The 21,665-nt window shown below is 45.6% G+C and overlaps 1 protein-coding gene and 1 pseudogene across 2 annotated transcripts; one reads left to right on the forward strand and one right to left on the reverse strand.

Moving 5' to 3' along the window:
* Positions 1 to 2,202: 2,202 nt before the first annotated feature.
* KCTD21 (potassium channel tetramerization domain containing 21) lies at positions 2,203 to 21,644 on the reverse strand. 2 transcript variants are annotated; one of them, XM_090267786.1, is made up of 2 exons: positions 21,591 to 21,644; positions 2,203 to 4,672 (listed from the first exon to the last, which is right to left on the reverse strand). In XM_090267786.1, exon 2 carries the CDS (start codon positions 4,640 to 4,642, stop codon positions 3,860 to 3,862), a length of 783 nt encoding a protein of 260 aa, XP_090123912.1. In that variant the 5' UTR covers positions 4,643 to 4,672; positions 21,591 to 21,644; the 3' UTR covers positions 2,203 to 3,859. The 2 variants fall into 2 exon arrangements, with proteins under 2 accessions (XP_090123912.1, XP_090123913.1); XM_090267787.1 differs by having other exon boundaries at positions 21,557 to 21,601.
* LOC150018552 (large ribosomal subunit protein eL21 pseudogene) lies at positions 14,447 to 14,943 on the forward strand (annotated as a pseudogene).
* Positions 21,645 to 21,665: the final 21 nt, after the last annotated feature.

The raw sequence follows: 21,665 nt of genomic DNA on the forward strand, positions 1-21,665 counted from the left end.
TTCCTCAGGGTCTTCTTGGTCCTTATGCCCCAGACTTGGGTGAGCATGTCACCAGACTGTCTCCACAGCTCTGCTTAGTGCCACATCCTGAAAGAGACTGAGGTCACTGGGCTGTTGGGGCAGACAGAGCTGCCAGAACTAGGACCCCATGGGACCTGGAAAAAAGCCTGGCCCCTTCCCTGGTGTGGGCCTTTTTATTAAGGTTGTTCTGCTCTGCAGACGGTCATGGGGCCTCATTTCTGTGCCAGCTGCCCCCATCAACCCTGTGGGACACAGGCAGACACGGGCGGTCAGCGTGAAGAGACCGCAGCTCAGGGAAGGGATGGGCTGGTACTCTGGCCACATGAACCAAGAAATTGGTTTAAGGCAGACTTCGGCCAAGCCCCTATTCGCAGTAGCCTTTTAGGAGTAATTTGTAAAAGAAAGCTGGAAGTTTGGGGTGAACAAAGGGGCAGTTACACAAGTGCCATGTTTTAGGCCACAGTCATTTACAAACAAGAGCGACCACATCCTGACCCCCAGGGCTGTGTTGGGCACTGAGGTATGGACTAGATGGGGACCATGGCCACCTCTGCATAGGGAGCTCTGGCTCAAAGGCAGAACAGAGTGTCACAGGGCTTGCCCTCCATGAAAGGGCAAAGGGCTTCAGGTCATCCTAAAGGTAAAGAGGTTACAAGGAGCAGTGCCTGATGGGGTGGCCACTGTTGGCCTTCGGTGGCAGCCCTCACAGAGTGGTCACCAAGGTGCGTAGGGTCCCCCTGAGCACACTTTCTGTCTCTTTGCAAGCCTAGGACCACACCTAGGGCAGGAACACAGAGCTCACAAACTCACGTGTGCCTGGAATTGGCCTTCACTTTGGACAAAGCTCTCAGCTGTGCACAACGCTAAACGGAGTCTGGTTGAGATCACTGATCACCATCGGGCCTTGCTCAGGGCAGTAAGAGGCTAACAAACAACAGCACATGCCAGCCTCCCAGCCTACACTCACTGACTCACCGGTCCTCTGGGGTGGTGCTGCCTGCCCTGCTCAGGGTGCTCCTGTTTTGCTAAGCAGATGGCTGTGCTCACCTAAGTGAGACATGTGCACAGTAACTGTGCTGCGGCTCTGTATAAAGGCTCACCTTCCCTCTGTCACCCACCCTGCCTGCTCCTGGCCCTCTGCCCATGCTATTTCCTGTGCCCACTGTGCCCTCTTGAGCTTGTTCTGTCACAGTACAACCTACCCTCGAAGGCCCAGCTGCATCATCCATTAAGCCTTCTGAGAATTAAGCTTTCCCCAAGTTCCCGCAGCACACCGTGTGAACCTGTAGGCTTTTTATTTGTGGCCATTCCCATCCTCAGGGCTCACACACCACATATTCCAGAAGGGCTTATTAAAGTGGTGTCCCTGCGAGGCCATCATCATTAGCTCCTGAAGGAGCTAACATATATAGAGCTCCTGTGTGCCAGGCCTAGTTTGGAATTTTCACATGCATTTCATTTAAGTTGTGTAAAGCTGAGAGTTGTGGTTGTTATCTGATTAGGAAACATCAGAAAGGACCAATGATTTGTATAAAGTTACACAGCAGTGACGAAGCCAGAGTTCAAACCCAGATTAGTCTGACTCCAAGCCAGGCTTTTTTCTCTTATAAGCAGACACAAAATAATAACGACCATTTATCATTTATATGGTATTGTCACATACATTATTTCCTTTGATCCTCACAACAGCCCTGTGAGGTAGGTAGGGTTATGTATTACTGTTATGCCCATTTCACAGATGAAGAAACAGAAGTGGCTCAGTGAGGTGAGTGACTTGCATAAAGTCACACAGCACATTAGTAGCTTCATAGGTCCTGTACTTTCTCTAGGGTCAAGCTGCTTGAATTAAGAAGCACCAAAAAGATGGGAGAAAAAGAATTTTTATGGAGAGGAAAATAGGGCAGTCGTAATTTATTAGATTCTTCCTTAACTGTTTAGTTGTGGTCACAGCTTCTTTTCTGGGTACCATTGGCCTGGTGGCCTGGGGCACCTGTCACTCCTGGGTCCCACTGGAGGAGGAAAAGGCCTGTATTACCTAAGGGATGTGGTCTTGCCCACAGCCTGGTGTACAAGCTCCCTGCTCACAAAGCACAGCTATGGGAAGACCCTTCCTCAGCCCCCCGCCCTTGGGCGCCTGGGCCAGCAGGCCTCCCTTGCTTTATCTTGAGGGCTCATACAGTGGGAAAGACTCTGGGGCTGCCAAGGCCATACTCACTGTAGGGATGAATCATAATGTGCAGTTTTGAAGCCTGCACTGCTCATCACCCCCTGGGAAGTAGAGGCTTGGGGTGTCTTGCCCTGGATCTCACCCCAAGGAGGCCCATGGTTTGATTATGGCTAAAACAGTACTACAGGGAAAGGCCACCACCTTCAGAACAGTGTCTTAGGGGCTGGACACTTTGTCCAAGGGCAGTGTTTTGGTTCAGACCACTCAGGCTCCTAGCTGCATACTGGTTTCTGAGACCCTGGTCTGGCAGCACTTCTTCAGGGTTGGCAAATCTCCATCCTCCAATAGAAGATGGTCAAAGGGTATGTGGAGCTGTGGCTGGTGAGAAAGGTGGGTGAAATGGGGGTCACAAAGGAGGCAAAGCCCTGACAAAATAGGGTTGACTTACAGAGGATGGGAGAGGGCTAACCTTGGTTCTGAAGAAGATTCCAAAGGGGAATCCTAATAATATTTTCAGAACGAGTGTCTGGTGTCTCAGGGTGACTATTTTGAAAGAGAAATACATATTTGGGTGAGAATTAGACCAGAAAACAGAACGAAGACCAGAAAATGGGAGTGGAAGGACAGATTTTTGGCTTACTATCAGAACTTTCTAACGGCCAGTAATGGCCAACCACAGCAGGGGCTTCTTCAGGGATGGTGAGCTTCCCATCACTGGAGGTGTGCAAGTGGAGACGGGTGATCATTTGGCGGAATGGGGGAGAGACTCATCCCCAAATGTGCTGGGGTATGCTGGGATGAGGGAGGACTAAGTGACTGTTGAATTACTTTTCAACCTGGAGAGTCCATAATATATTTGTTTAAAATGACTTGTTTCAATGATACCTCAAGCTCTTGGAGAAAGGATTACAAAGTCAGGTAACAGGCTACAGTATGAGGTGCCTTTCATTGCACTGGCTCCAGATTTTCAAGCCTGCACAGGGACAGCAGGCCATTTCTGAAACCCAAAATCCCAAAATGCTTCAAGTTGACCCAGTCAAAAGGGATATCCCCATCTTCTGAACCCTGCTTGGATGCTCACTCCTCTAGGCCATGCCAGGGCTCAAATCTCTCCCCCAGCAGGGGCCAATACAGCTTTGAGAACATACTGCTTTTCCAAGCCAGTCAAACATGGTTGCTGTTGGGCAAACAAGTCCAAGGTCCTGGCTGCATCTTCCAGACAGAGAAGCAGGGGTGCTGGGGATCCCTGGGTACTTTCCATCCTGGGAAACTGAAGGGAGCATCTTGTTCTCACCTCATCCCCTCAATCAGGGGCTCTTATTCAGATGGCAGGTGAGGCACTGACTAGTGGTATAGAGATGGAGTCCATGACAGAAAGCCCTCCTCTCTAGCCAGAAAGCCCTCTGATGGCTTCCTTAGGACACATGGGCAGACTCTCCACTTGTCATACAGACTGCCCATCTCCAGTTCAAAATGGCAAGAAAAAAGGAGACTCTGTTGAGAGGACACATGGATTCCTACAAGTGGACTGCATCATGGGGCGAATCAAGTCCTGCTACACGATTAATACAGATTAGTAGAGTGCCCTGCCTCACACCACTGGTGAGACATTCCTTAAGATCTTGGTTGACATAGAGCTTCTTGGAGGCCTCCCTCCAATGTGGCTTGCGTTTATCTGTACCGTATTAGTCGAATAATCTTATTGTTCATAAAATCCAGAGCATGTGGGTGAGAAGAATCGATGCAGAAGCCATCACTTAGAGCAATTTTCAGCACCTCCTCCACAAAGACCTGGAAGCTGTTGATCTGCTTGTTGGCGGGCACCACCCAGAGCCTCTTGAGGTTCTGCTTGGTGTACTCCTCTTCTGGGAGGCCCTCCACATTGGCCACCCAGTCGAGAGTCAGGTGGTTGGGGTCCTGTAAGTGGGTGGTGATAGAGGAGAGATTGCCATTAGAGCAGTAGAAGAGCTTGGAGCCAAGGAGCTTGAGGAAGAGGCAAGAGGTGCTGAAGATGTTGGCATTGAAGACCTCCATGCTGGAGGAGGACAGGCTGTAGATCTGGGGGGCCTCACGCACGGTGAAGTGGACCGTCTGCACACGCTGGTTCAGCGTGATATTGAGCATGGCATTCTTTTCTGCCTTAGAGAGCTCCACCTCCTTCTCCTGTAGCGCCTCTATCAGGGGTTGCACCTGGTAGAAGTCAGCCTCCCTGCGGAGCAGGCCCATCTCCTGGAAGTCCTCAGGTAAGTCGAGGTGGGAGGTCCGTAGGAAATTGAGGATGTAGCGGAACACTTTGCCATCGCGGTCAATGAAGCAGTTGCCTTGGCTGTCCCTCTTGGTGGGCATCTTCCCACTGAACATGGCACCTAGCATGGAGTCGGGGAAGCTCGTCAAGGTTGCTAGTGAGGTTGTATAGAGCTTTCCCCCGACATTTAGTGTGATGGGATCGGACATGGCAGGAGGCTGGGGTGCTGGGAAGTAGTCCTAGAGAGGGAGAAAAGTTAGAAATGACCACCACTCAACCCATAGTTGGTGTCTTAGCTTGTTGGAGCTGCTATAGCAGAATACTATAGACTGGGTGGCTTAGTAACATTTATTTCTCAGTCCTGGAGATTGGAAGTCAAAGATCAAGCTGTGGGCAGATCTGGTGTCTGACAGAGGCTGTCTTTCTTCTGTGTCCTCATGTGGCAGAAGGGGCAAGTGCGCTCTCTGGAGTCTCCTTTGTAAGGCACTAACCCTGCTCTCTACCCTCATGACCTATTCACCTTCCAAAGGTCCTACCTCTTTATACCATCACATTGGAGGTTAGGATTTCAACATGAATTTTGTGGGACACAGACATTCAGTCCGTAACATCTGGGTAGGTACAGTTCTCAACTCCTTATTGTAGATCAAGCCTACAGTCCTTTAGGTCAAAATAAATTAATACTTAATGAACAAATGGATGGGTTATAACTGCCACACTGTTTAAAGCATATTAGGTTCCCTAGGGAGTTAAAAAAAAACAACATCAAAATTACAACTAAACTAGAAAACAACCATCATTCAGAGCCACCTAAAATCTGGCTCAATGAAAGTCCTACAACTAAGGAAATAAAGAAGCCACATCGGGACTGGTTGAAGGGGCAGAGGTGTAGAATGGGCTGGTCCCACAACCAAGTGTGGCAGATAAAAACAAGGGATACTTGGCTGCAGAGGTCACCCCTGAGGAGCGATGGTTCCCAGGCATGGGGTTTCACTGCCAGGAAGAGCAGTCCCCATAACTTATGGCTCTAAAAACCAGTGAGGATTGAGGCTGAGGGAGATGGAGGGCTTCTGGAGCCCCAGGAAGTTCCTCTTAAAGGGCCCATGCACAGACTTACTTAGATCCACTCCCTCTGAGCTCCAGCACGGAGGCAGCAGCTTGAAAGGCACCAAAGGCATGTGGGGAGAAACTGAATTGTCCTGCATCAGGGTGAGAGCTGGGGTGGGGGGAGGGAGTGTGCGAGCTTTCTCCCAGATAGAGAAGTGCTGGCTGAGGCCATTGTTCTTTTAATGAGCCTTCCACCTACAGAGCCTGCCATATCTGAATTTCCATCAACCTGGTTCACATCATTTGCCATGCCCTGGTGTTTCCCTGAGGCCCTGCCCCATGCAACTTTTGGGCCCACCCAAGTTGTTTCCAGTGGCTTTCCCATACAAATGTCCCATCTTGTTTCATGCTTCAGATTTTCCTAAAATATCTCAAACAAGCAGCATCTGGTCTCAGCAAGACCCACACCTCTCACTAAGTGGCCCCAGGCCCAGCACTAGTAGCAACCAGCCTTGGTTCACAGCTTGGCCTTGCCTGGGCACCTCCAAGTCCAGCACAAGTAGCAGCCATCTGCTGATTGCTTTGTAGCTCATGCTGGCAGAACACAGGAGGTGGCTGACCTTGGTCTGCACCTTCCAGGAGGCCCCAGAGCCAGTGCACCCAGTGGACAGCTTCAGACCACCTTGAAGGACCACCACCCAACCACCTCTACAAGCGACACTCTCAAGGGGCAGTCTCAGTGGTCACCAGAGCCCTGCTGAAGTAAGTCCTGCTCTGTGGGGTGGACCCAAGCACAGCTGATCCTCCACAGTGGTTGGAAGTCGGTGTTTGTAGCCAGTTCTTGCAGCTGATCAGCCTGGGGGTAAATACCTCTCACAGATGTGCCAACAGCAATCAAGGCTCAACTACAAGAGGAGGGTGTACAAAGCCCACACAGAGGGAACACCATGAGTGCCCAGCTTGGGTGACTGGGGAGGCTGTGCCAATAGACCCTACAAAACGCCTACTATGTTAGACCACTCTACCAAGCCTGGGAGATGTAGCAGCTCTACTTAATACATAGAAACAAACAAAAGGAGCCTGCCAAAATGAGGAGACAAACATGTCTCAACCTTAAAAAAAAAACAAAAACCTATAGAAAAAGAACTATACAAACTGGAGACAAGCAGTCTACTAGATGCAGAGTTCAAAACAATGGTTATAAGGGCGCTCAATGAACTTAGGGGAAGAGTAGACGAACTTAGTGAGAATTTCAACTAAGAGATAGGAAACATAAGAACGGAGATAGAAAACAAGAAAGAACCAGTCAGAAATGACGTGTACATTAACTGAAATGAAGAACACATTATAGGGACTCAATGTGGAGTAGATGAAGACGAAGATCAAATCAGTGATTTGGAAGGTAAAGAAGCAAAAGACACCCAATCAGAACAGAAAATAGAAAAAGGATTAAAGAAAAAAGAAAAAGAGTGTAAAGAGCCTCTGGGACAACTTTAAGCATACCAACATTCACATAATGGGGTGCCAGGAGGAGAAGAGACAGCAAGAAATTGAAAAACTATTTGAAAAAATAATGAAAGAAAACTTTCTTAAGTTGGTGAAGGAAATAGACATACAAGTCCAGGAGGCACAGAGTCCCAAACAAGATGATCCCAAAGAGGCCCACACCAAGACACATCATAATTAAAATGCAAACACTTAAAGACAGACAGAATCTTAAAAGCAACAAGGGAAAAGCAGTGAATTACTTACAAGGGAGCTCCCATAAGACTGTCAGCTGGTTTCTTCACAGAAACTTTTCAGATCAGGAGGGATTTGAAGAAATATTCAAAGTGATGAAAAGCAAAGACCTACCAACATTTTTCTACCCAGACAAGCTATCATTTAGAATCAAAGGAGAAATAAAGAGCTTCTCAGACAAGAAAAAGCTAAAGGAGTTCATCACCACCAAACCAGTATTATATGAAATTGTTAAAGAGTCGAAGGAGAAGGAGGAGGAGGAAGAAGAAAGAAGAAGAAAGAAGAAGAAAGAAGAAGAGAAGAAGAAATGAAAAAATGTTGTGAACAATAAAATGGCAATAAATACATATCAACAATTGAATCTAAAAAACAAAAATAAATGAACAAGCAGAACAGAAAGAGACTCATAAATACAGAGAACATTTTGACTGTTGCCAGATGGGAGGGGGTTTGAGGCATGGGTGAAAAAGGTGAAGGGATTAAGAAGTACAAATTGGTAGTTACAGAATAGTCATAAGGATGTAAAATAATATTCTAATAACTATGTTGTCAGATGGGCTGGTTTGGCTCAGTGGATTGAGCGTCAGCCTGCGAGCTAAGTGTCGCTGGTTCGATCTTCCAGTCAGGGCACATCAGAGAAGGAAAACTCTGATTCCAAAAAACCTCCGCTGCCTTGCGGCATACCTCTTCAGGGGAAAGGCTAAGGGAGTAAACCCCGACAGAAAATCCGGAGCCGGAGTCCCTAAGGCGGTTTGACGTTGTAGTCAACACCGGCAACTCCTGCGGCGCACCTGAAGCCAAGCTGTATTGACTCCGTCTTTCCCTTGGACCCTTCAGCTGCGAAGAGGGGGGGGGGGTCTGCTGCATGGGCAACAGCAGACCCTCCATATCACCCTGCCCAGGCTCTGTAGCTTCAGTTTCACTGGAGAGGACACTCCAGCGTCATCGCAAGATGTCGATTCAACACGGGAGGAGACAGATACCGTGTCACTCCCGAGTCGGACTGCACAACCATTCTCGGCGGTGCAGATGGACTCTTAAGAAGCTACACCATCGTCTCTCGAGACGGACGGCTGCCGCCGCCGACGATGTTGTCAGATGGGTGTGAGATTTATCAGGATGATCACTTAGTAAGTTATATAATGTCTAATCACTTGGGTGGACACCTGAAACTAACAATAATGTATGTCAATTGTAATTGAAACAAAAAATTTAAAAAAATAAAAAATGAAGCCAGGGTCCCACCTTCCAGCAATTGTTTTAATTGGTCTGGAATGTTGCCCCAAATTAGTTATTTTTTTTGAAAAATGCCTTCAGTAATTCTAAATGTTAAGATAGAGAATCACTGGATTAGGGAAAGAGAGGAAATGTGCCTGGACTGAATGTTATGTACCTGCTCTTATATTTGCATACATAATGGTCATATATCTTTTGACAGACAATGCCATCATCCATCTTGTGCAGATGAGAAAAATTGTGCCTGGATTTATTCCCCACACAGAGAGGTAAAGGACCATACCAGAATTCAAACCCAAGTCCTTTTATATGAGAGAAAATTGTGTAAATGCTTACTAGTCAAAGTCTGGTACACTGAAGTACCTAACAAATGCTCTGAGATTTGTACTCCAAGCCTAGTGCTCCTTCTGCTGTACCAATGTTGCCTCCTTCTATCTCAAAAAACTTACAACAAATGGCTGTGATCAATGCCATTTCCATCTACCTGCCAGGCCCACAATGGTTCACTCAGCCCTTTGGACTCTAAATGACACCTTTTTCTGGAATCTCATCCTTCTGTAACAACCTGTCTTGCTATGAAGATGCACTTGGCTCCTGGTGGCCTGCCCTTTCCTGCCATGATGGCACCCCAGTGTCTTCTGAAACTTTCTTGGGGGGGTCAGTGCAAATGCGGAGTCTGCCATTGAGCCCCCTTCTTGAGGGCTCTTACAGAGCCTCCCTAGCCCACTGACTTCACAGCCTCTAGCATCTCCTTCAACATGAAGTCTTGCATTCTACATCTACTCTAAGGTTTTAGAAAGCAGGGGATGTGCCATTTCTGCTTCCAACTTGATACTTTCCCAAGAGCCAACCTATAGGTCAGATTCAGCAGTCTTTCCCGATGTTGGGTGTGGGTGGCAGAGAGAGGAATTGACCCCACTGCTGACCTTGAGAAGAGCCCAGGCTGGTGGGGGATACTGAGACCAGAGACATTGAGGATGCAGTGACAGGGGAGATGTACCAGGTGCTGTGGGAGTAGGTTGGGAATGAATCCTTGGCACGCTCACCATCCAGATAGGAAAACAGAGATCCGGGAGGTGGAGGGGGGCAGGACTTCCCCAAAGTCACCCAGCAAGGGTGGCGAGTAGGCCAGAGTATTTCTGACCACATGTCTGCCTTCTAAGGGGACTGCACTGAGACCCCATTATTCCAGGGGATAGAGACCCGCCACCTTGAGGATGGAGGTGGTGCTTGGCTGCCCTACCCAACTGTCTTGGGGTGTGTGGAATTGGGTCCCCTCATGATTGCATCCCTGTCTAATGGGGCATTTTGATAAAGCAGAAAGGTGTTAACCATCTGGAGTGTCTGAAGAGAAACAAGCTGATGATGAAGCCATAAAATCAGCAGCAGCAGCCTGAAGCAGATGGGCTGTGAGACTGGGGAGAACTAACAGAGAAGTGGGGTGGGGGAGGGACAGCTGCTCTGTGCAGACCTGCAACTGGGGAAGGTGCCTGGTCTTGGGATGAGTCTGGCCAATTCTTTCCAGAAGGCCCAGGCAGGTGTCCTGGAATAGGCCACCCCCTTCCTCATTCCAGAACCTCTTTTTCTTTCCAGATAGTAATTTGCATATTCTAGTTTTCAGTCTCTCTCCTTGATTTAAGGCCCAGGTTCTGTGAAGTGGCTCAGCTCCGTGGAAAGAACAGGCTCAGACGTCAGGGGCTGGGCTGTCTTTCCTGACAGTTCTGTGGGCCCCAGACCCCATATCTCTGTGTATTAGTGCTAAAGAGCACAGAGCACTACAGGTGGAGGAGTTAACAGCCACAAGACATACCTGGGGGCCCTTGGGTGGGCACCTAAACTATTTCTCCTGCAAAAGCAGCAGAGTACTTGGGTTAAGGTCTTTTTTTCTACATACGGATGTCCAGTGACCTGCATCTTACAAAAGCCGGGAAGGAGGGCCATGTGCAAAGCAGGACATAACATGATGGAGTGGTGAGCAGTGGTGGAGAGGGCTGTTCAAGGCACCCAGAAGCACCGAGAGGAGAGCTATTAACCTACTGGAGACTGGGCACAGCCTTACAGAGAGGCTGCCTCCCCTACCTCCCAGCTGTGTGGCTCTGGCCATTTGTCGGGGAGAGCAGCACACAGAGCTGCAGTCAGCAGGCCTCTTAGGTCGCTCTCTGTGGTGCTCTCTCTACACGCATGAGTCACAGAGCCCAGTCATTCAAGCCCCTATTTTCTAGTGGCAGCACCACAGTATCTACCATCATACATGCTCAGGCCCCATGTGAAAGGCACACTGACACAGAGGGGCAGGAACTGGCGTCTCTGGGGGGCTGAGGAGCTTCATGAGTACGGCAGAGGGTTTGTGGTCGGGAGGGGATGAACTAACATCACTGAGCTACAGCTGCAGTGTGTACTCGGCTCCTCCTGCATATCCCAGTTACCAGAAGCCTAACACAGAATTCTTTCCCCAAACCTGCTCTGAAGTCTCCTTACCACCCAGCGAGCTATCTGAGCCCGAGACCTGGAAGGCAGTTCTGACTTCTCATCCCTAAAATTTTTCTCAACTGTCTCCTTGAACCTCTCCCTATAGCTACTCCTGGTGCTCAGGCCTCACTTTCACTCCCTCTACATCCTCACTTGGCTCCCTGCCTTCTTTCTGTCTACCTTCCCTGTTAGCCTGCAGACTGATCTTCCAGAAGCACCATTGCCTGTCCAAACCACCTTGCTCTTCCAATCTTGCCTCTAACCCTGCCCCCTGCTCCCGCGCTATGCTCATCGTCATCGGCAGCCTGTCACTCCGGGAACCGCAGCACACACCCTCACACTATGCCTTTGTTCTCCTTACACCAGCCTTCTCCTCTTTCCTTGCTGTGAACCTTTAAGGCCCTGCTGATGTCTCACTGCCTCTCTGTAAGGCTGTGCCCCGATCTCCAGGAGGTTCATAGCTCTCCTCTCGGGGCTTCCGCGTCCTCTGAACAGCCCTCTCCAGCACTGCTCACCATTCCATCATGTTATGATCTGCTCTGCACATGGCCCTCCTTCCCGGCTTTTTCAAGTTTCAGATCACTAGACATCCATATGTAAAAAAAGAACCTTGCACCATATACAAACACCTCAAAATAGATAATGGACCTATGAAACGTCTAGGAGAAAATCTTTGTGATTTTGGGTTATGCAAAGATTTCTTGGATAGGACCCAGAAGGCACAAACCATAAGAAAACTGACAAACTGGACTTCATCCAAATGAAAACCTCTTCGAAAGACACTGTAAAGAAAATGAAAATTAGACAAAGACTGGGATAAAATATTTGCAAAACACATATCTTATAAAAGTCTGTTAACCAGAATATATAAAGAACTCTCAAACCTCAAAAAGAAGAAAACAGACAACCCAATTTAAAAATATGGGTAAAACATGAACGAACACTTCAACAAAGAAGATATATATAGATGATAAAGACATAAAAAGATGCTCACTATCATTAGTCATTAGAGACATGAAAATTAAAGCCACAATTAGATACTGCTACATACCTATTTAAAACGGCTCATATAAACAAATCTGACAATACCAAATGCTGATGAGTACACAGAACAGCAGAAACCCTCACACATTGCTGGTGAGAACGCACGATGGTATAACCACTGTGGGAAATAGTTTGGCGTAGACCTTTCACATGACTCAGCAATTCCACTGCTTAGGTCATTGTTTATATACACTATTTGGTTAATTACATGTTGATTTACTCTTTGCCGTTGGCTAAACTTATCCTATTGGGTTAGGGTCAAGCTCCTCTGGTTACAACTGCATCTGCAAAGTACTGTGTTACATTTTAGCATTGAACAAGAATAGCATTTAGTAAGAACTGCCTAGACCTTGATACCCTTGTCCTATCTAACAGCATGAGGGAATATTTTGTAGTGAAGGAAATAGTCTCTATTTCGATGTGGTGGTGGCCAAATGATTGCATAAAGATTATAAAAACTCATACAACTATATACGTAAAAAGTGAATTTTACTGTATATAAATTATGCCTTAATAAACTTGAAAAAAATAGATATTGTGGTTGTGCCACGAAATCCCATACAGTGGGTTATAACCAGTTATATACATATTTTGTTATCATTGTGATGATGGTGGTGGGGCGGAAGGGAGGCCCTGAGAGAGGGAAGGGATGAACATTTGCTGAGGGTTTTCCTATATCCAAGGCCTTTACACTTATCAGCCCGTTTAATTCTTACAGCAGTCCTACAACGTAGGCATCACTCTCCCTGTTGGCAGATAGGAAACTGTGGCTCAGAGAGACTGGTGACTTGCTCAGGACACACGACTGTCTTCCCCTTGCACAGGTGCCTAGGAGTTTTAACAGCAACAAAAGGCTGTAACAGCTTTAACCAGTTTGAGAACCCCTGAAGCAGCCTGCTCTGCAGCCACCACTTGCTGAATACACACTCCCTGTTTTTAAATGCGAGGAGCCCCACATAACCCTTGGTAGCATTTTATTTATTTTCAATTATTTTTAATAAAAATATATAGAAAGTACAGAGCATGATACTATTGTGCTAAATGCTTTACATGTGTTGCCTCATTTGATGTCTTTGCAAGCACCCTGTGAGACAGATACTATCATTTTCACTTTAAGATGAGGAAGCTGAGGCTCAGAAAGGTTCAGTTACTGGAGGAGCTGGGATCAGAATCCAGTGCTATGTGAGTCCAACACCTCTGGTCGTTCCCCCTTCCCACCATGGGGTCCCAGCATGAGTGAGAAATGCATACTCCCTGATTCTCTGGCTAGGCCAGACCGGGGCAGCTAGTCCACAGCCAGCCTGCGGCTCTGCCCACTCACATCTGAGGACAGGGGGGTAGGATCCCAGGATGGTCCAGAGTCCCTCCATAACTGACACAGGGCAAATCCACCAAGAGTCTAAACTCTTCTATTGCAGAGGTGACTCTTGATGTCTAAATACAAAGCAGCAAAACATGAAAAGTCAGGTTTTTAAAAGCCAGATTAGAAAAGACACATGGAAATGCAAACTGAACCAGGACATAGGAGATAAAGGAATCCCACTGCTGTGTGTGAATGAATATTTTTCATAAGCGGGAGACTTTCCAAATTTGCCTCTCAGCTTGAAAAGAACTGAGAAAAAGATCAACGCCATTTCCCTAAGAAAACCACTGGTGTCAAACCAGCAAATTGTGCCATGCTGATCATCAGACCATCTGACCTGGCAGGAAAGGCCAGGGGAAGTTGATGCTGAGAGGGTCTGTGGCCCAAACGAGAGGGGGTCTTAAGGCCCAGCCTGGTACCATGCAAAGGGCAATTCCAGTCCAAGGCCTGAAAATCACCTGGTTGCAACCTCTAATTGTGACACAGAAAATAGAATTCTTTAACAGGAGATGTCCTATAAGGAAGGGCAGCAAGACATCGCTCTAGAGAGTCTTACTCTAAAACTGTCCTGGTACCCATGGTCCTCGCAGGCCTTGTGAGGGATATGTACACCTTATTCTTGAGGGGTACTTACCATGTACCATACCTGTATTAGATGCATTATTCGCATTCACTCATTTAAGTCCTAAAGGAGGAGAGTATTATCTCTATTCTACAAATGGGAACCCAAGTCTCAGAGAAGTAATTTGCACAAAGCAGGGGCAGAGCCTCGATCTGGACCTAGGCCTGACTACAAAGTCTGTGCTATGAGTGACAACCCTCCTGTTTGGGTATTCAGCAGCCATGGAGAAGGTGCGCTTACACCTACCACCTCAAACTGATTCTGACCTATATAAAGACTGGGGCACAGAGAACCAACATTTCCTGTGCACCTAGGACATGGCACTGAGCTATGTGAGACATTTTCCTATAGGTTATTTCACTAAAATACCACACTGATGCTGTGAGGTAGGTACAATTATCATCCCAATTTTTAGAATTATAAAACTGAAGCAGAGTAGTGAAGACAGCTGTCTAAGATCACAGTTAGCTTTCTTTTCGGCCGGAACCGCCATCTTTCAGTAATTTGCCAAAATGACTAACACAGAGGGAAAGAGGAGAGGTACCTATATGTTCTCTAGGCCTTTTAGAAAACATGGAGTTGTCCCTTTGGCTACATACATGCGAATCTACAAGAAAGGTGATATTGTAGATATCAAGGGAATGGGCACTGTTCAAAAAGGAATGCCCCACAAATGTTACCATGGCAAAACTGGAAGAGTCTACAATGTCACCCAGCATGCAGTGGGCACAGTTGTAAACAGCAAGTTAAGGGCAAGATTCTTGCCAAGAGAATTAATGTACATATTGATCATATTAGCTTCCTGAAATGTGTGAAGGAAAATGATCAGAAAAAGAAGGAAGCCAAAGAGAAGGGTACCTGGGTTCAACTGAAGCGTTCGCCTGCTCCACCCAGAGAAGCACACTTTGTGAGAACCAATGGAAAGGAGCCTGAGCTGCTGGAACCTATTCCCTATGAATTCATGGTATGATAAGTGTGAAAAAATAATAAAAGACTTCTGTACTGATAAAAAAAAGAAAAAGAAAAGATCGTAGTTAGAGGCAGGAGAGCTAGAATTCTAAGTGAGCCCTTTCTCCAAAGCCTGTGCTGCCTCTAGTAACAGAGGCTATGACAGTTTATTAAGAAGCATAAATAGGATTTAAATAGATAACTGTAATTCTTTTAAGAGTTGTCCTTAAAGTTGTTCTAAAATTAATTACAGTTATGCTATCCTGATCCAATCCCAATAGTATTTAAGCCCACATTTTATAGTCAATTAATATTTGACAGAGGGAGCAAGCACATACAATGGGCTAAAGACAGTTTATTGAATGGTGTTGGGAAATTGGGACAGATATATGCAGAAAAATGAAGCTATATCACCTTCTTACGCCACACTCAAGAATAAATACAAAATGGATTAAAGACTTAAATGTTAGATGCAAAACCATATAATTTCTAGAAGAAAACATAAGCAGTAAAATCTCAGGCATTGCTCATAGCAATATTTTATCTGAAATATTTCCTCAGGCAAGGGAAACAAAACAAAAACAAATGGGACTACATCAAACAAAAAAATTTTTGCACAGCAAAGGAAATTATCAACAATAAAAAGACAACCCACTGAATGAAGAACATTTGCTCATACAGTATTCCCTCACTTATTGCAGATATTACGTTCTAGACCCCCCCACCCCCGGGATAGGTGAAAATTCGCGAAGTAGGAACCTTACATTTATTTTAGTATTTATATATATTTTAAGGCTTTACAAACCCTTCTCACACACTTATAAACCATTCCCACTCCCTTATTAATCTTTTCCATGCTTTTATAAAGACTGCTTATGTTCTTAAACATATTCTACACTCTTAAACTTACGTAACGTTAACAACGTATGTATACAGTACCGCAAAATCCCATGATATAGCGAAAAATCCACGACAAATAATTAAATGTAATATTTAAAAAAATCCCATGATACAGTGAGGCCGCGATAAGTGAACTCCGATAGAGAGGGACTACTGTACATCTAATAGGGGGTTAATATCTGAAATTTATAAAGAATTTATAAAACTCAATACCAAAAAAACAATCCAATTAAAAAATGGGCAAAGGACCTGAACAGACCCTTCTCCAAAGAGGATGCACAGATGGCCAATAGACATATGAAAAGATGCTTAATGTCATTAGCCATCAGAGAGATGCAAATTAAAACCACCATTAGATAACACCTCACACCAGTCAGAATGGCTGTCATCAATAAATCTATAAACAAGTGCTGGTGAGGATGTGTAAAAAGGGGAACACTTTTGCACTGTTGGTGGAAATGCATATTAATGCAGCCACTGTAGAAAGCAGTATAGAGATACCTGAAAAATGTAAAATGGAACTGCCTTATGACCCAGCAATTCTACTTCTGGTAATTTATCCTAAGAAACCTGAGACACTAATTAGAAAGAACATAAGCACCTCTCTGCTCATTGCAGTACTGACAATCTCTGAGATGTGGAAGCAGCCCACATGTCCATCAACAGATGAGTGGGTAGAACAACTATGGGATACTTACACAATGGAGTACTACTGGGCCACAAAAAAGGAAAATTTTCCCTTGCGACAGCATGGATGGACCTGGAGAATATGATGCTAAGTGAAATAAGCCAGAGAAAGACAAACACCATATGATTTCACTCATTTGTGGAATCTAATGAACACATAGAACTAACAAGCAAAACAGAGACAGAGTCATAGATGAAGAGCAGGCTGACAGCTCTGGGGGAGATTAGGGGGTAGAGGATGGAGCAAAAAGAAAAAGGACTCATGGACGTGGACAACAGTGTGGTGATTGTGATGGGGGTAGAGGGTATAAGGGGAATAAATGATAATGGAAAATAATACAATAAAAATAATTTTTAAAAAAGGTTTTAAAAGATTAAAATCTCAGTTTGGAAAAGTTGATGAGTGATAACCTGAAATAATATTCGAAAAAGAGTAGTTATGTTAGTGTAATATATTAAATTGGATTATAAAGCAAACAATGAAAAAGAGAAGGAATTTTTATAGTATGTGTTGAAAAGACTTGTTAGCAATTACAAAATATATATCCTTACCATGGCTCTGGGACCCTGGCAAGACAGGTCACATTATCTTTATTTCACAAACTCATAGAGGATGAATTCCTGACTCAGGGCATTGTGTGCATTCTTGCCCTCTGAGTCAAGGCCTCTGGGAGGACCTGGGGTTGGACATTGCTCAGAAAACCAGTCTTTTGGAGGCAGCCTCGGGTGTCTTCTCTAACTTGAGTTTTGAGGAAGGGACTCAACCCAGCCACAGAGGTCCCAGCCAGCAGCCTGTACACTCATGGAACCCTGGAAAAGGCACGGGCTCTTTCTGTGCAATTCCCTACATTAATGCCCACTGAGCTTCCATGATGAAACTATTTTCTGTGCCATCTACTCCTTTTACACAGTGAGGACCAGTTGTTGTGACTACAATGAATCTATTAAGCAATGATTATCCATCCATTATCCATCATTTCTTAGCTGTGCTCAAAGAGCCTAGAAATGATACACCAGTAATAGTGAGCACACCTGACCCCAGGTCTTAGTTTCTAAATGTTATCTTCTACAAAAAAACAAACAAACCAGGGTTCCCTGGAAAAGCTGATGATTCCAGGACTTCAACAGGAAACATTCAAAGTGAGCCCGGAACTTCCCTTGTCAGATAGGAAAGAAGCAATAAAAGATTAATGAGGTCATGTCAGAAGAACAGAGGAGATCTTAACACTTATCAAAAGAAAAAAAGAATTGTAACTATATGTGTTGATGGATGTTAACTAAATGTATTGTGGTAATTTCTCAAAATATACATATATCAAATCATTATGTTGTACATTTAAAATGAATACAATGTTATATGTCAATTATATCTCAATAAAAAATAAAACAAAAAAACACAGGAGCTGGCATGAAGGGATTCTCATTGGCCAAATTTGAGATAGTTTGAATACCAAAAAGATCAGTGATGATAGTGGGTTATAATACACTGAACTCTAAAAAATCATAAGTCTATTTCTCCAAAAAGAAAAAAGAGGGAAAGTACAGGGAGTGAGAAAGACACACACATACACACACATAGAGGAAAACTTATTCTAGAACAAAGAATAGCAGCTAATAAATATAGTAAGACTGGCATAATTAGAAAATTACCATTTGTAATCCTCAGTGCTGCAATTCAGGCAAGGATCATCAATGGATGTGGAGTGAAAGGTTATCACGAACACACAATTCCAAGTCTCAAAGAACCACTCCACAGACTACTATTTAATTACAAAGGGGAAAATTTATCCTTCTATGGAGAGATCAGGCTGTCATGACCTTAACCAATAAATTTAGCATTCGTGGATAGCAGGACCTGATACCATATGCCTCCTGATGCGACGCAATAAGAAGTCTTGTATCTATTACCGGAACAAATCTAATTATTGATAAAATAATCAAACAAATTTGAACAGGTGGAAGGGCTCTATCTAGATCAGACAAGTTGCTTAAAGATATAGCTAAATGCAATGCATGAATCTTGACTGCATCTGATTTTTAAAAAGCTACATGAGATTTCTGGCAGCTGGAGAAATTTGAGTATCAACTGTTTATTAAATATTGACTTCTTGCTAATTTTCTTAGGTATGATGATAGTATTATGGTTATTGTAGGAGAATATTATAATTAGGAGATACATGCTAAAGAATTTAGGGGTCAAGTATCAAGATGTCTGTAACTTTTAAATAGTTTACCAAAAAAATGTGTGTGTAAAAGCAAAATCAACAAAATGAGTTGGTACATCTAGGTGAAAGGCTATTCTTTAAACTTTTCTGTAGGTTTGAACATTCTAAAAATACCTTTATTTTGAAAGAAGGGGGAAGAAAAGAACATGTCCCCACAGGGCTATAGATGTCAAGTTCTAGTCAGAGTGCCCAATCCCAATGAATAGGAGATTTGTTATCACTATTACTAAGAAGCTTTGAAAATCTCCATGTGTCACTGTGCTTTGGAGGATGAGGAAGTCAACTAGGGCTAAGATGAAATAGCCCACAGTAGGGAGAGGTCACCCAACACAGACCCACTGCCCACAGAAACCACACTAGGCCTTCCTGCCTCTCTGCTGGGACCCAGGCTGGGAGAAGAGGGCTGTTCACACCTTGTTTCTCCTGCTTCCAGAACCCAGAGTCTCGGCTACTACAGAAAAAAAAACTCCTGTCATGGCTCCTGGAGAATGTTCACAAACGGGGGCCACTTCTGGGCCTCACAATTGTTGTGATGGTTAGAAAGAACTGGAGGAGCTTCGTGGGGAGGAGGAAAGTGAATGGGATTTGACATCACCTGGGTCTGCACTGGCATCAGGCTCTACCACTTAACTAGCACTGTGGACCAATTCCTGCATAGATGATGTGACCACTATCATAGCAGCAGCAGTAACAATAACAGATGACATTTACTGAGCAGTAACTACTGTGCTAGGCACTTTATTCATGTTGAACTCAGCTGAAGTAGATACAAGTGCACCTCATTTTCCACATCACAGGCTTTTTTTTGTTGTTGTTGTTTACAAATGGAAGGCAAGACCCCCCCACCAGCTGCAAAAAGATCATGACTTGCTTTATTGCAATAGTCATTTATTGTGGTGGCCTGGAACTGAACCTGCAACATCTCTGAGGAATGCCTGCACTAGTATTATCTCTACTTTCATGCCAGGCTCTCTTGCCTCTGCAATTTGGCACCTGCTATCCCCTCTGCCAGCACCGTGAAGGCAAATCCCATTCATCTTCTAGGCCCCTCAGCGAGAAGTCATTCCTTCTTCCTCTGCATCTCTAGAGTTTTAGTCTCATCCCTACCAAGGCCCACTTTACCCTGCTGGGGCTGGGCTCTCTCCTCTCTGTACCCCCAGAAGCAGGCAAGCAGGGGAAGGGGAAGAAATTTCCTCCAGTTTAGTCAGATCCATTTTCCTCACCCCTTAATGACTGTCATCTACCATAAGGGAGATTTATCACCCTCTTTGGAATTTTAAAAACTTTTTATTTTGGAAACATTCTCTTGAATTTTCCATTTGGAATCTAAGGCCCAGGGTAAGGCCCAGGTGACCACATAGAAGTAAATGCAAAAACTTCCACTGTGTAGGCGTTGGGAGAACATGGTTGGGTAAATTTTAAGGATGAAAATGTTCACTCAGAGGGAGTAATGTAAGGTGTCTCTCCCAGTATACCAGATGAAACTTTCCCACCTTACTCAGCCTGCCAGGATAAAGACTGGCTCACAACCCCGGGGGACCGCCTTTCACCTTCTCTTCCCGGCCTCCCTCCACGCAACAGCTAGAGTTTTAGCCCTCTTCTGCCCAGTTCATATCTCTAAGAAGCCCATAGGTTGTTCCATTATCCCCACAACCCACACTGTAGGAGGAAAAATTATTACCTGGACTCAGGTGACATACCTGGACCCTGGAGTGAGCTGCCCAAGTAACCCATGGGATAGGGAAAGGTGGGCTACAGGAGGAAAGCCACCTGACGTGGCAATTTGACCTCCTCATTTGCCCAGCAAAATCTTCTCTCACCTGTTACAGGTTCCCAACAACAATCACCATCACCCCCCATTATGCTGTTCCAGAATTTTCCTTCATTCTCTCAGCACAATTCTCAGGCTTCATCTTGTGATTTTCTTCGGCACTGTTGCAACCACTTTTCCTAATGTTAGGTTTTCCTGCTCCTAACAATGATAATTTGTAAACAAAGGGCTTTTAAATCCATCTCCTCATTTCATCCTGACAATAGCCACAGGAGAGTTGCCTTACAGGTTGGCTGGCATTCTGAAGGGTTGTGTGCAGGTCCTGTCACACAACCTGCAAAAGGCAGGATAGCAAAACTTTTTTTTTTCTTTCCTAGCACCCGCTCCAGACTAATCCTCTGCCTCCCTAGAGTGCAGGGAAAAAAAGCAGCGTCTTTGGAGTAAGGAGTCTTGGGTGGTTTAGGGCAAGTCACTTCACTTCTCTGAGCCTCAGGTTCCTCACTTGTAAACAGATATGGTGACGCCTTTACAGAGTGTGCGAGTTGAATGAGATCATGTGTGTGACGCACTGAGTTCAAGGGCTGGGCTCTTTATTTCTAGTCACGAGAAAAGGAAGGCGTTGTGTGCATTCGCAGGTATTGGCGCACTTGCGCACCCCCTTTCCCAAACTCGATCAGCGCTACCGACACCGGGATTTCCAGGGCTGGGAGGAGTCCTTTTCATTTTTCTCCCCGCCCCTTCTTTCCCTATTCCACCTAATCCAACCCAGGCTTGCTTCATCGGCAGTCCCAGCACGCACTCTCCTGCCTTGGATTCCCCCTGTCTGACCTCACGCGCAATCCCCTTCTCATCCGCCAAAGACTCCTCCCAACAGTCTCGACTCTCATCAGGCCGGGTTTTCCTACCATCGCCATCCTTCCCGGCTCCTTCCTCCAGCTCCGCCTCCTCTCCTCGATTAAGCGCCCCCTCCCCTGCAGCCATACGAGTTACCATCCCCATCGCACAGATGAGAACGGCGAGATATGGAAGGACAGGTGCCCCGGTGCGCCCGCGCCCCCTCACCGGCTGTACCTGAGCCCTGCGCCCCCGGCCTCGCCGCACCCACCTCCTTGCCCGAGCGCTGCAGCTTCCCCTCCACGCGCTGCCAGCGCAGCTTTAGCGAGAGGGGCGGAGGCCTGGA

This window comes from Furipterus horrens, unplaced genomic scaffold (genome assembly GCF_987537825.1).
Source record: "Furipterus horrens unplaced genomic scaffold, mFurHor1.1.pri manual_scaffold_2, whole genome shotgun sequence".
Classification (NCBI taxonomy): Eukaryota; Metazoa; Chordata; class Mammalia; order Chiroptera; family Furipteridae; genus Furipterus; species Furipterus horrens.

Bases quoted from the DNA above. Each gene is read 5' to 3' on its own strand.
- KCTD21 (XM_090267786.1), bottom strand. From the start codon at position 4,642: ATGTCCGATCCCATCACACTAAATGTCGGGGGAAAGCTCTATACAACC.